At 32.7% G+C, this 14,164-nt stretch overlaps 2 protein-coding genes across 4 annotated transcripts; one reads left to right on the top strand and one right to left on the bottom strand.

Annotated features, from left to right (window-relative positions):
* The first annotated feature begins 2,218 nt into the window (after positions 1 to 2,218).
* On the top strand, positions 2,219 to 5,253 carry LOC146933341 (mitochondrial dicarboxylate/tricarboxylate transporter DTC-like). Of its 2 annotated transcripts, XM_085705132.1 has the most exons (6): positions 2,258 to 2,344; positions 2,501 to 2,566; positions 3,479 to 3,540; positions 3,665 to 3,822; positions 4,672 to 4,886; positions 5,026 to 5,253. In XM_085705132.1, the coding sequence occupies exons 3-6, from the start codon at positions 3,491 to 3,493 to the stop codon at positions 5,074 to 5,076; spliced, it is 474 nt and encodes a 157-aa protein (XP_085561258.1). In that variant the 5' UTR covers positions 2,258 to 2,344; positions 2,501 to 2,566; positions 3,479 to 3,490; the 3' UTR covers positions 5,077 to 5,253. The 2 variants fall into 2 exon arrangements, with proteins under 2 accessions (XP_085561257.1, XP_085561258.1); XM_085705131.1 differs by lacking the exon at positions 2,501 to 2,566 and having other exon boundaries at positions 2,219 to 2,344.
* A 3,427-nt stretch (positions 5,254 to 8,680) lies between these two features.
* Positions 8,681 to 13,908, bottom strand: LOC146933340 (bystin-like). Of its 2 annotated transcripts, XM_085705130.1 has the most exons (11): positions 13,696 to 13,908; positions 13,492 to 13,642; positions 13,345 to 13,390; positions 12,931 to 13,255; positions 12,083 to 12,162; positions 11,488 to 11,535; positions 10,924 to 11,073; positions 10,060 to 10,132; positions 9,904 to 9,979; positions 9,441 to 9,526; positions 8,681 to 9,036 (listed from the first exon to the last, which is right to left on the bottom strand). In XM_085705130.1, the coding sequence occupies exons 1-10, from the start codon at positions 13,876 to 13,878 to the stop codon at positions 9,450 to 9,452; spliced, it is 1,209 nt and encodes a 402-aa protein (XP_085561256.1). In that variant the 5' UTR covers positions 13,879 to 13,908; the 3' UTR covers positions 8,681 to 9,036; positions 9,441 to 9,449. The 2 variants fall into 2 exon arrangements, 1 of the variants encoding a protein (XP_085561256.1); XR_015007434.1 differs by lacking the exon at positions 10,060 to 10,132 and having other exon boundaries at positions 8,984 to 9,036.
* Positions 13,909 to 14,164: the final 256 nt, after the last annotated feature.

The following is a 14,164-nucleotide window of genomic DNA, read 5'->3' as shown; positions in this document are numbered from 1 at the left end:
CAAAATCTAATATGTAGTCTCAACATTATCCAGTCATATTATTAATAATGTGAATTATTATGTAGTGATGAATTAGCATTGTTAACCAACAATGTTGAGTTTAGAAGAATGAGCTATGCTCCTAAAACGCACCAGCAAATTGAAATTTGAATTTCGACTAGAAAATCGAACACTTCTAACTATTTTATCAAACATAGAACTTCTAACTTACACTTAGCACATCAAAACAATAGCGGTAATGCAAAACACTTCTTTGCTGTTTTCAATTTTGTTGACATATGTTGTCTTCTTAAAATTGAGCATTGAAACACATTTGCAGTTTTTTAATATCAATATTTTACAGAGAAGAATACATATCCTAATTGGTATTCTTTTGGACTTTGTGGTGCCTACAATGGATTCAAGATTTCATAATATGTCCCAGATGTACATATACAATAATGTTTAGTACTGTTATTTTCGCCTCATCGTTTCTTATTTGATTCTTATGTTAGTTGTTAAAGAGTCACATATCGAACGAAAGATAGTCTAAACATAGATTTATAAGTAGGGACGATTCTCATTTCACAAATTAGTTTTGTGGGGTTGTGTTTTGCATAATCGCAATTTCTAATATGGTAGTATGATTTTTTTGGTTGTGGTTGGAGTTCTAACCTCAGATCTTACATATATCATGCATTGTTCCTACTGAACTAAACTCCAAGAGCAATATGATATTATGATTAAAAAAGAGACTTCATTTTTTTTAATTAAAAAAGAGATTTGGTACAATAATTCTCTAAAACTAAGTGCATCACAGGATAGGATCATCACATGCATGACAGAAATAGATTACTATAAGTGGCATGACTTAATTTATTTCCAATTAAAAGAACATTTATTAATGTAGACCACTTCATTTATGATTTGAATAAAGTTATGAAAAATAAATGAAGTAAGTCCCACATCGGAAGTTTGCAAAAATAGAGAGAATATGAGTTCCTATATGAGTAAATAGGCAATTACCCCCCCTGAAATTGTAAGTTTCGTCAATTACCCCCCTGAAATTAACAAAATTTCAATTACCCCCCTGAAATTGCACAACGTTAATCAATTTACCCCCTCCGTCAAATTCTTCTGTTAGTCAACATGACATTTTGCAAATACCCCCCTGAAGTTTTACACTTATGTGCAAAATGCCCACCAAACTTGAAAATTTATATTTTTTTTTCTTATCCTTGACAAATGTGGAAGAGGAGATGAAGAACATTGTGCAATAGCTGAATGGAGATACATGAACCAAATGCCAAGACTTGTATAATTTGTTGACTGAAGTAATTGAAGAATATTGCAAATTTTGATTGGAAAACATTGTAGATTGTGATTTAACATGTTGCAAGTCAAGAGATGGAAGTATCATCATTTCGTGGGTTGAGGGCAGAAGTATACTAGTTATCTTTGCTTTTGTGAGGGAATTTACTTTGAATCAATTACGTGTTGTCTATTGGGAGAGTTCTTTATTTGCAAGTCTTGTGCTATAGCAATGTGTGCGTAACTTTTTTAACTTGATATAATCAGAAATCATTTTACACATTGTTTTTGGGTTAGTGTTCTTAATAAAGTCTTTCCTTTTCTATATTGGAAAAATATCTGTTTAGTTAATAAAATAACATCTTATCTTTTGTTAAAGAAAATCTAAACTAAAAATATTAAAATCATGCGGTAGTTAATTGTCAACCATAAATAAAGAACTTAAATTGCTTTCTCTAAAAGCAGTACTCATGAATAATAATTCATATCTTCAACTTAAGAGAGTTTCTATCAACATAGTAGCGTCATTCAAGTAACTTTAAAAGAATGCATCCTCGGCTCACATGTATCAGCAACATTGTTGTTGTGCAGTCACCCAAAAAGACATCCTTGAAGGATCAAAGAATCCATTCCCAATAATTATTTGCTATTGTGCAGTCACCCAGAAAGACATCCTTGATGGATATTCATGCCAAAAAACAATGTAATCACTTCCAACAAGTCCAGAAAAAATATAAATTTTCAAGTTCAGGGGGCATTTTGCACATAAGTGCAAAACTTCGGGGGTATTTGCAAAACGTCATGTTGACTAACAGAATAATTTGACGGAGGGGTAAATTGATTAACGTTGTGCAATTTTAGGGGGGTAATTGAAGTTTTGTTAATTTCAGAGGGGTAATTGACGAAACTTACAATTTCAGGGGTAATTGCCTATTTACTCGTTCCTATATGTTTGAACAGTGACACTTTTCCAAGTATTTCGGGATTTTGAAGATTTGAAGACTCTTCGTTCATCATGCCCAAGTCTGAGCTTATTGTTCCTTTCTTCCTTATGGTTCTGTTTCTTCTAATTTCTTCCTTTGTTTTCAATACATTTTTTACTTTGATTTTTCTTCTCTTAGTTCTTCTTTATTTCCGTTACGTGCTTAAACGTGAAGCTCTGTGATTTTGCTTTTATTCTTCTCATCTTCTCCGTTCTTTGTTTTTCAAGTTCTAAGGTTTTTCGAGACGAATCGTTTGCGTTTTTCTTATCTAGATCTTCAACACCTACCGATAGGTACTTCGATTTACTCTCTTAATCGCTCTACATTTCGGTTCCTATCTGCATTACGTTTTTTCAAAATTGGTACTGTAAAACGACACAGAGCTTCGCGTTTTGTATAGTTGATGTGAATTTTAGTTAAATTTTACGATTGAAATTTGTGGCAAGCGTTGATAACGAACAAAATGTAGGGATTCTTTGGACTATGGAAGTTTTGTGTTGCACATACACTTCTGATTGAAGGCGTGGTACCGGTGTCCGACATGTATCGTATCCGACACCGACACGACTAAACACCGAAACTTGTGATTACAATCAATTATGTTATTTTCGTAAAATTTTATCCGTGTTGACGTGTCTGTGCCAATGTCGTATCCGGTGTCCGTGTCTGTGTCCGTGCTTCATATTCATATACGTTGAAGTGGGAATGTTGGTAGAAATTGAACCAACTAATTGTTCATTAATCACTACATATATAGGAAATAAGGCTAAATTATTGACTGTGGTTTTGGAGATAACTTATCACTTAGGCCTAGAAATCTTGTTATTGTATCATACTTCCCTGCTTTGCTTGCTTAATCTTCGTTCATAATTTCAATTGCATTTCTACTTACTTAATCAACTATGAGTCAATACTTTGAGGTATGAATCTACTGGTTTCCAAAAACTACATGCATGTTTTAATCTGTAAACTTTTTTTCTATTGGTTGGTGCTAACAAAACTTTGTTGCGATGATTTTGTTTTGTTGATGAACTACTATAGTTATTATCATATTCTGTTGCATGTAGTTTTTGGTTAATTCCCTTATTGTTCGTGTTTTGCTACTGGAAGGGGATTTATATATTTTGTTGCTTTGAATTTTATGAATTGTGAGTTATTGTTGAGGTATGAATCTAAACTGAATCACTTCACTTCATGCATTGCAGGGTCTACTAGCTATGTTACTCGAGCTCTATGCATTTGTCGCTGCTCTACTTGGATCGTTGATGTGAGTCGTCACAATCAGATTATTCATTAATTACTATTGGATTTGGATTCACTTCAATTACCTTATGTTGCAATTTCTTTTATCATGTTTTAACTTACTTTAATGGTTTTAATGTTTTTTTTAGAACGGAATTAATGGTGGCTGATATTCAAAGGGGTATCTCATGTGTGCAAACTATTGGCATTACTGTAGTAAGAGCCCATACAGTGCATGCAATTTATCCTCAAAGTGTTGAGTTCTTCAAGGATGTTGTTGGTCTTGAAGAAATGGCTGCAGTGGTTGGTAAATAATCTTACTTGAACTTGTTTCTAAATTTATTGTTAAGTGCAAATGTTTGCCAACATATATAGTCTGTCTCTTTGGTTTTTTATATTTCATTCATTTTTAGTACATATGTATACTATTGGGATCTATGTATTATTTGTGTACTATGTTTTAGTTTTTGGAATAGCGGCTATCACGCTACAATGGTTTTTGGGGTTCAGTTATCCGATTTAACGACATAGTATCCCATGCATCTCTCACTCTATTTACTAGCTAATTGGTGGGATTACCTAATAGGCTCTCCCCTAAATGTATGTGTTGTTAGCAAACTAGATTCATGTAGATCACAAGCATTGTGATATGTATTAAGTAACTCCTATCTCTTTGTATTTTGCTTTTTCCTTTGGATATAATCTTGATAGCAATAAACTGAAATAATTCATCTCAGGTCATGTTTGTTTCTGATTATTTGCTATTTAAAAAATGCTTTTAAGCCAAAATTGCTCAAACTCTTTGATTGGAAGTTTTTTGACAGAAAAACATACTAGTTCAAATAAATACCGTTTTCTGTTGGGCTGAATGAGTTGAACTATCCATGCCAGGCCTATTTCAAACTGAAGTTTTCAACTGAATAAGAAATCAATCTTAACTTCATGACTCAATTTGACTTAACTTATCCTCCATAGCTTGTGGAGCTCAATGATACAATCTTTTATTGAGTCTTTACCTTTTTCTATATGTTTTTGTTTCATCCGTGCTATTGAAATTTGTCTCTTAACTTTGTCTGATGCTCTTTGTTTCATTTTATTTGCACTCTAAGGTTTTTCCTTTATTGAACACTAATTCGCTACTGAGTTTCTTGTCCAGGTACAATTTTTGTAGCCACGTTTCTTGCAGCTGTTTGCTGTTTACCATTTGAATATGTGATGATTGAAATTAAGAAGATGCAACCTGATGACAAAGGGAAATATCCATACACTGGCTTTGTTGACTGTGCTGTCAAAACTCTCATAGCAGGAGGACCTTTGAAGTTTTACACTGGATTCTCCATCTATTGTGCCAGGATTTTTCCTTATGTCACGGTATTTTTCTTTTGCCTTTGTTTTGGTCTTCAAACTACTATTGTTACTGTTGCTACTTTTTATATTGCTTACTATTAATATTATAAATTTAAAATTTATATTTGAGGGAATTCTCAACTTTATATATTGCTCATGGCAGATGCAATGTATCTTCCGCAACCAACTTGACAAATGGGATAAACGTTGTTGATGGTCAAACAGTAGTGAAGTTGCTTATGGAAAATCTATGTATTTTGCTGGATAGATTTTGTTTCTGAATATTCTAAGTGAAACAGATTACTCGAATGTAATGAAGTCAATGTCTAAATTGTACACTGCTGAAATAGTATTTTGGGTTGGTATAGAGAACTACCAAACTTTATGGTTAGACTTCAGTTCTTTTTTATTGTTTTGATCCTTTATTATAGTTGCAATCCTATTAGATCGTTTATTAGCTAAATTTGCTTTTGCAAATGTTGATTTAGTTTGGATAGAGGATGTGAATGAAATTGAAATATCAGTTTCTATTATGCTGCTTTGACCGCTGATTTCATGCTAAATTCTTTCTACAGTAAATGAAATTGAAATATCAGTTTTCCATTAAAAAAATTAATCAATACTTCTAAATGCTTTAGACATAAAAATAAATTAGTATATAAACATGCTTTAACTCTAAATAATTGAGGGGGAAAGTTTCATGGGATGAGACTATGTGAAAAACTGCATGCTCACTACAAATTTTAGCTGAAATGAAAACATAGAAATCATATAGTGGGCTATTTTAAAACTTTATGGGCAGATTTCATTTGTACTGTATTTTATTTTAATAGTTTGAGTCGTTTCAAACAATTTGTCAAAATGTTTCTCTTTGTCCTTAAAAGGTTTATAATGTGAATAACATCAGAGTATTTATGATGCAGTGTGGAGTTTAAGTTTAACTATCATTTTTTGGGGTAAACTAGTGGGAAAAGATTTTGTTGTTCATGGTGTAGCCTGTTTACTCATTAATGCCACCTCTGTTAAGCATGAATAATATGTCCAGTTATACATTTTATTCTTATATACCAGCTTTGCTTGGTTGTTTTAGCTTATCTAGCTTTCCTGTTAGTGAGATTTGTATTGAAGTTAATGTTGATCATAATGTATTGATCATCAAATAATTCTTTTTAACTTAAATGTATTGAAGTTATACATTTCACTAGAGGCTTGAGTTGATTTGCTAGATATATCCTGTTCTTGAATATTCAAACTGAGACTGATTCTATGAATGTGATTAAGGCAATGTATATACCTCACATATTGATTTAAATAGTCTTTTGTTACATTAAAAAAAACATAAAATCCTTAAAATTATGGTACACAATTTGAGAAAATGACTAAATTGAATGATATTTTTCATTTCAAGAGACTAAATTAACTGAACTTTAAAATTTCAATAACTAAAATGTTTATTTACTCTTTTATTTTGGTTTCAATCACTAGACTCTAATTATTTGGAGATTAACATGAGTTGATTTTCCTATGTTGTTTTCTAATCTACAGAATTCTTAAAAATCCAAAACATGCGTATACTTTTTTTCTTTTTATAATATGAAAAAATAGGACATATGCACTGTCAGTATAAAATTGTTTAGCACTTATTTCCAATAAGAATCAAGTATATGGTATAGTTGTTTTTAAACAACGGTTAAAAATGGACTTATGTGGTGATTTGATCGGTGTAAAGGTAATTTACACCGACAATCCCTTGTGATTTGATATATGTTCCCTTCTTCTTGTGTTGTTTCCAAATTGTGTCTCACTGGTACTATTAGAAAAATTATCATGTAAATTTTTCTTCCAATATGGATGATTGTTCATGATATCCAAGGGAGGTCATCTTTTCTCTTCAAGAAATTGGCTTGGTCTCATAGGAGCAAGTGTGGTAGTGACCGTAGTATCCTTAACTTGAAGCTGCTGGTTCAAAGCTATGGATGATCTTCCTTGCGTATGTAAGGCTGTTGATGGCACAACTAATTCATTGCTCATGTAGCTTGGTCTCAAAGATTGATGATTTAAGTTGCAAGGATTTTTGTTGAATTTCCTTGCAACTTAGGATATATTATGGAACAGTCCAAAACAAGCGTGCCTTGAATAAAAAAGAGATGTTTTTATTTTAGGGGAAAAAAGAGATGAATTTTTATTTTCAAAACTTTTCACCTCTTAAATTATAGTTCTCCAGCTTTGGTGGGTGTGGAGTGTTTTTGCTTTACCATTTTACAAAGCTGCAAAAACATTCCCCTACCTACCCAAGTCCCAACCGCCCATAAAGCTACCCCGAAAAAACTCATATGTAGTTGGTGCTTTGTTATTTTTATTTATTGATAATTCTATTTTAATTGCTTGTTTAAATGGTTATGTCATAATGGAATGTGCAAGTATATAGCTGATACTTAATTTCTCAAAACAAGGTATGATATCTTATGGATTTCAATACTTGCAATTATCTGATAAACTTGTTGTGAATGACCCATCAAGTTTTTTCTGCTAACCACTTTTCTTGTATGAGACTAGTTGGCCAACATACTAAGATAGGAATATGATCTTAATAGAATAAACTTTTTAGACTATGCAAATCTTACTATTGTTAGTATTATGATGCCTAAAGCGTAGTGTGTTCACACACGAAATGAAATTTAAGTGCAATCATCACCATCATCAACAAGCAACTTCAAAATGGCATGCCGTATGGTATTTATCCAGAGTTAAGTCATAGCCTCAGGAAAAGGAAAGGAGAAGCTGCATCGAAGTTGGAATGAAGTATATTGTCAAGGGACAACTTACTTGAATTGCAATTTATCAGAAAATGAAATCTTCAACAATTAATTGGTACTTAACAAGAGGTCAAAGATTTAAGATTTTTACAAATACACTTTTTTATGGGTCATGCTAACCGGTGCAATGAAGCTAAAAAAAGGTTTTTTAATGCAATAACTATTATATAATTTCCTTTTTTAGCATCCGGTTAACATTTCCCTAATTTTTAATTCTATGTTAAAAACATTGAATTAGAAATATTGATTAGTTTTTTTCAATGGAAAAACAAAATCGGAGGTCAAAGCAGAAGCAAAACCTTCGGGCACATCCTCTGAATCAGCATAATTGCCAAAACAAATTTAGCTAATAATGAGTCAATTGGTTAACCAGTATTCTAAACATAGAATTAATATGATTTGAGCATTGAGACATAGACATTGCTATGATCACATTCAAAGAATCTGCCTCAGTTGAATATTCATGAACAACATCTATCTTGCGAAGATCAACCCAAACATCTACTGAAATTATATTAACATTGTAATTGAGGATTGAGGGGGTTGGGTAGCTCAACTGGTTTGAGCTAAGTGAAAAAGAAGTTGGAGGTCCTAGGTTCAAACCTTTTAACAACAAAAGTTTTTCCAACTAGTTTACCCCCAAAAATCGTAAAACTCCTCACTGCATCAGAAATACCCGAGGCCCTGATGTTATTCACATTATAAACCTTTTGAGGGGGTTGGGTAGCTCAACTGGTTTGAGCCAAGTGAAAAAGAAGTTGGAGGTCCTAGGTTCAAACCTTCTAACAACAAAAGTTTTTCCAACTAGTTTACCCCCAAAAATCGTAAAACTCCTCACTGCATCAGAAATACCCGAGGCCCTGATGTTATTCACATTATAAACCTTTTAACGACAGAGAGAAACATTTTGACAAATTGTTTAAAGTCAGTGAGTCATATGCATAAACATGGTATTTGATGTAAGGATAACAGTAGGCATGCTGAATAAGATGATTTACCAAGTGCCAAATAAACAGCCTAATGCTCATAAAACAAATATATAGTTGCACTGAGTTGACATAGATTGCTACAAAATAGCTACAACATAAACATTCACGCAATCTTATAAAGTGTGCATTCATAATCTTAAAAGTTTAAAAACTTACCTTTTCAATGCAAAACCTTTATTTTTTAATTCTATTTTTAAATCCTTATCATGTGCCTTTAGACACAAGTTAACATTTTCCAAAAAGTATTATAAGTCCGACAATTCAAAGTAGATAACAAAATAAATTATAAAATATAAACAAACTTCTTGGTCAAAGTTCCTTGAGCACTTGGTTTTGCATACGAGCGTATCTCCTCTATTTCCGCCACATCTGTATTTCATAATACACGAGAACTTAATGACTAAAAAGTAAATGCAAATTGCAAATAAAAGTGGAAGAATTATTAATAAGTAATAACTATGGAAGCACGTCGTAAACGGAGACTCAAAAACGAACTCAACGTAAATAGACGGTCACAAAAATGAACCAAGAATAGAAGGTCGTCGACGTAGGTTGTATAAGGATTTCAGTCTCAAAAGAAACGAAGAGGCAGAACAGAATTGAATGAATAGAGTATAATTAAGTTTTTTTTTTAACTAGTGGGTGGTAGTAGTGCAAGAGTATTTTACCCATCTTTCATCAAGATATATAGTAGTCATAAGAGAAAGACATGGTTTTTAATAGAAGGGTAAAACCCAAAATAGAAAAATCTAAAGATAAGATCAGAAGCATACCACATTAAATTAGTCCTCCATTGGTACATCTGAAATGTCAAATCCAACTTCTTCAATAGTCTTGTTTATCACAGATACTGAACAAGGTATCGAGTTGTTAAGGAAAGAGCAGGCAACACAGTTTTTCACAATCATAACCAGTGTTGTCAAGTATCTACCAAGGTAGATTGCACTTGCAGATTTCTAGACAACCCCCATAGCCAATTTGTTAAGGATGGCGGTGCCATGGCAGATTTTTGCCATTCCGCCATCCACAATCGATAAGATTGATGATAATAGGTTGGTTACACATAAGTTAGAATCAGACACATACTATGTTTTAAATAAGGTATTTGGTTTGGATCAAGTAAACCCTTCGATCAAAATAGGCATTCAGAAAACAATCAAACATATGTCACCAACAGTAACAATAAAAATTTCGACGTGTATTTTCTCACGAAGAACAATGTCTTGAAAAGGATATAAATTGACATGAGATCATCCTCCTTTTCACCTCGGTTATAACTGTGGTTTAGCTTTCTACCAACTTCGGGTGTAACCTGCAGAACGAAAATTAATATCAATCCCAACCATATTTGAGAAAACGAGAAAAACAGACTATCAGTTCTAGTGCTCTCACTAATTTATGCATTTGCATTTCCAGTAGAAACTTTAAATTATATTTATCTTCCTTCTGCAGCACATTTTTGTACCTGAAACAAATATCATATCCGAATAGCTTAAAATTCAAAAAGAACATTGGGCAGTTTTCTTTTTTTGGAAAACTCGGTGTCCGATTCAAGGACCGACTAATCCAAAGGGTCCAATACATTGAATCAGATAATATGAAAAATCTTTAAGAATATGAATTTTTCATTGAATATTGTTCCTCCAAATATAAATCAAAGTGATTACCGAATTAGTAGAGACAAAAATCTACAGGGATAACAGAGTCCCTCTATTAGGAACTGATTTTGATGAATAAAAACATGAAAATTAGCCCCTTACAATATACTTCTAGCCTAAAGCAGTACCCTTTTCTTCTCATGTCATGCCTCCTATTGATAGGAACTTGTATCTTATCTTTGTCTGCTTTTTCTCTCGTTGCAATCTCTCTCTTAGAAAAATCTCTTGTACTAAACAGTGTACAAGAAAATAGGGAAACTCCCGTGATTACAATGTTACTTGGGCTTTGAGGGTCTGCACCTCTCAATACAGAAGGCCTCAAATCTAGCACAAATAATAGGATATCCCTCAATCATTCTCAATCATCTGTAGTATTTATATGAAACATAACTTGATTTTTCTAACTAACTCCCCAAGTAACCAACTACCTAACTAGCCAAGGGTTACCTATTACCTTTACACTGCCTATCGTTCCTCTTATTATCGTTTCAATAAAATATGCATGCTCAATACTGGAGCTAGAATTTCCTGGTCACTGCTGAATCAAGACATTGTTTGGTATGTAACAAAAAATTACAAAAAAAGAAGAATCACCGACCTCTGCACAAATGTAAGAAGTGTCTGGTGCCATATAACAGGCATTATCCTAGTTTCATTGGCAAATTTCATGAAATAATCAACAAGTGCATCAATCACGTGATACGGCAAAGCATATTTCTTCTTCTTCAGAAAAAGCTTTATGAAATAGCTGCAATTATCATCACCATTAGTATCTATCAGATATTGAGAGGAAAATATGAGTTTTTCAGAAAACTTATATAGTGTTCTATTTTTGTAGTTCCTTAACTCAATGTTTAGTCAAATCAACAAACTGTGTGACCTCTTTTCGCATAACCAAAAAAATTTAAAGTTTACATGTCGCATAAACTACTACCACTTGCTGTTAATTTATTTTATTTGTTTAAAAAATAACAATTGCCATACCACCTATCAATTTATCTTACCATTATACAACGGTTGAAGTGTGATTCATTACGTGGAACATATGTTTTAAGCAATTTTTAAATATGAACTCCTACTCCATGATTTCATAGCAACGGTTAGAGCCCCATTCATCGATTCTATTTTATAAATTCTTCTAACGAACAACAATGTTAAATACCTTGTAGCGTCACAATAATCCATCTCAGCAAGCTTCAGTAGTGTAACACTGTATACATGTCCATAAATTTGGGTGCATCAGACACTGATTGTACATGAGTCAAACATGAAAAAATTCATACTTTTAACTTCAATTCTTACATGAAAGATGTACACTAAGTATAGCAGTAACTTTTAAACGCTGGGGAATAACACATGCAAACAAATAGACTTGCCATGATATTTTTAACTTGCTTCCATATTAGTAAATAGTATATAGGAAAATATAACATACAACCAAAATAGAGGTGATATGGGAAAAAGTCTGGAAATCCAAGGTTGAACAATCCAACATTGATAATGAAGAAAGAATGTAAACAATTTTACCGGCTAATGATGATAAGGAGATATGATCAAATAAATTAGCAATGCTTTACTAAAGAAATTAATTCCTAATTTCTTTCTACTATAATAAATGCAACCTTTCTAAACTTAAGTATGAGAAACCGATCCTTGACCACTATGACACACATCAGTGTACTCTACAAAAGAAAAGAAAACACTTGGCTTCATTGCATCCAATTTTTAAAAAGATATGATTGACCAAGTTAACATACCTTGAATGGAGCGGGGGAATAGAAATCTTTTCTATAATGCTTCCAATAATGACTGCTTCCCTAAGAGTGCATGTACGTGACTGTACAGTGTACGTTAAGAATATTGTCAAACCAGAAAAGAAAAATGAATGAACATGTAAATTTGTAGGTTTTGTTGAGACCACTTATGATTCATGTAAAATATGATTAAAAAAAGAATAGTATACTTAACAATGAATAAATTCAAAATTATGATATCTTCAGGGTAATTTATTAATTTCCTAAATAAAATGAAAAGTGTTGGTCATTCTACAAGACCCCTCAGAAAAATAATATCAGAGCAAATGTGCATGCAATTGTAAAAGCAACTACACAAACAAAAACAAGGTATGGGGAAATGAGGGAAATTGACGACAAAATGAACAACACTAAAATTTTAAGATTCTGTTATCCTCAGAATCACAGTAGCGCGTATTATTTGTCAGTACAGCTAAATGAATCACAATGCATCTTTGGCGTGACGAATATCACACTTTTTCCAAGTTCATTCATAATTCCACACCCATGTTATTCCATCTTTTTTGTATCTTCTTTCCAATAATTATGACAGAAAACAGAACATAGGTAATCATTTTAGAGGGTGTGGTGTGGCACATTGATTCCTCGACATCCAAATACATAAATTTAGTGAGATCACATCCCAGTTTTTACATTGCAGAAACTACCAACTTCAGAAAGATATTTACGTAAGTGGATGGAAAATCAAAGTCTAAGGTATACCAACAGAATATCACATACATACTAAAAATATCAAGCAATGATTAGTTAGGAACATAAATATAAAAAGCAACATAGATATGATGGAGTACCTCACACATCGGAAACAGTATTCCGTTAAAGAAAGCAGAAAGTTTGTACAATGCCATTTTGAGTGAATGGTATAACGCAAGATGCAGCCATTTGTTCTTTCTTATATCTTCTCTGATTCTTGGAAGCAGCACAAGGCTGTAGAAGCGCTCAGCCATTTTTGCACCATAAAAAGAAAATATCCTAGTGGCTTGGTAGACAGCATTTGGAGACCAATTCTCGGGTTGAGTTATAGATAAAACATCCTCCCAATGTGTCATTGAGGGGATGTGTTTAAAAGCCTTGGGAAGTTCACCAACTGTATAATTGCTAAGACGAGTTGCAACCCTGAGATTTGAAAGCTGGAGATGGAAATGAACTCGTTCATGTAAATGTAAATTACATATTAAATTGAAGTGGGGGGAAATTGTATATACCGCTTGTATAACTTGATTGTTGGTTCAGGCAATGGTTGGTTTTTTTCTGCAAATTAAAAGGAAGAATTCGAAATCAGGACGAAGAAGGAAACGAACATGCTAAGAACAATCAAAACAAAACAATAAAGTGCAGTAGTATAACATTACTTAAAGCAAAATTTTTTGCTGCTTCTCTGAACATTTGAAAAAAGTTTTCGTGAAAAGCTCGTGGGCCACACCAGGTGTCTTCGTCTACGAAGTAGGGGTCATAGAGGGATAATCGTCCAACTCCAAGTGATCTCGTTGCATCAGGCTTGTCCTAAATATGAAATAATAATAATAAGAATTAGATATATTATCTTCCGACTTAACCTCCTCCTTTAGTTGAAAAATAACTTCCTTCAAAATCCTTAAGCTGATACGAGAATGAATATGATGTTCGAGAGCTTTGGAGCTTTTCTTGAACTTATTTTTCTCCCTCTTCACCGTGTAATCGACGCAGGAGGAGCAGGATGCGACAGAAGGATAGGTTAAACTAGGGTTTCTCGATTTCATACTTTCTCTCTTTTTTGCTAGCTTACTTTTCTCACTTGACGCTTGCGACGACGTATCTATACTATTCTATACTATATATAAAGAAAACTACCTTTCAACACACTTTTGGGTTGAACTTTTCTTTCCAAGAATACCCTTAAGTTTTAATTTTAATTTTATTTTAAATAAAAATAAGACATGTAACAAACAAATAAGAATAAATTCCATTTAAAGTGAAAACTCATAAATAATTCATTATGAACTGTTATGTTAGCCAATTATAAAATAACATGTGGATTACTAATCA

The sequence above is a fragment of the Medicago sativa genome, chromosome 4, assembly GCF_051527215.1.
Source record: "Medicago sativa cultivar Bolivia chromosome 4, Bolivia_mono, whole genome shotgun sequence".
NCBI classification, from domain to species: domain Eukaryota; kingdom Viridiplantae; phylum Streptophyta; class Magnoliopsida; order Fabales; family Fabaceae; genus Medicago; species Medicago sativa.
Note: the sequence above shows the minus strand (reverse complement) of the source record. Positions and strands in the feature narration are given on the sequence as shown.

What these genes read in the sequence shown, in the direction of transcription:
- LOC146933341 (XM_085705131.1), top strand. Translation starts at nt 2,306, where the DNA reads ATGCCCAAGTCTGAGCTTATTGTTCCTTTCTTCCTTATG. An exon ending in TTGTTCCTTTCTTCCTTATG is followed by an intron (nt 2,345 to 3,478) that starts GTTCTGTTTCTT and finishes CATGCATTGCAG; the next exon opens with GGTCTACTAGCTATGTTACT. An exon ending in GCTCTACTTGGATCGTTGAT is followed by an intron (nt 3,541 to 3,664) that starts GTGAGTCGTCAC and finishes TGTTTTTTTTAG; the next exon opens with AACGGAATTAATGGTGGCTG.
- LOC146933340 (XM_085705130.1), bottom strand. Translation starts at nt 13,878, where the DNA reads ATGAAATCGAGAAACCCTAGTTTAACCTATCCTTCTGTCGCATCCTGC. An exon ending in TTTTTCAACTAAAGGAGGAG is followed by an intron (nt 13,643 to 13,695) that starts GTTAAGTCGGAA and finishes TTTCATATTTAG; the next exon opens with GACAAGCCTGATGCAACGAG. An exon ending in GATTATTGTGACGCTACAAG is followed by an intron (nt 11,074 to 11,487) that starts GTATTTAACATT and finishes TGATAATTGCAG; the next exon opens with CTATTTCATAAAGCTTTTTC.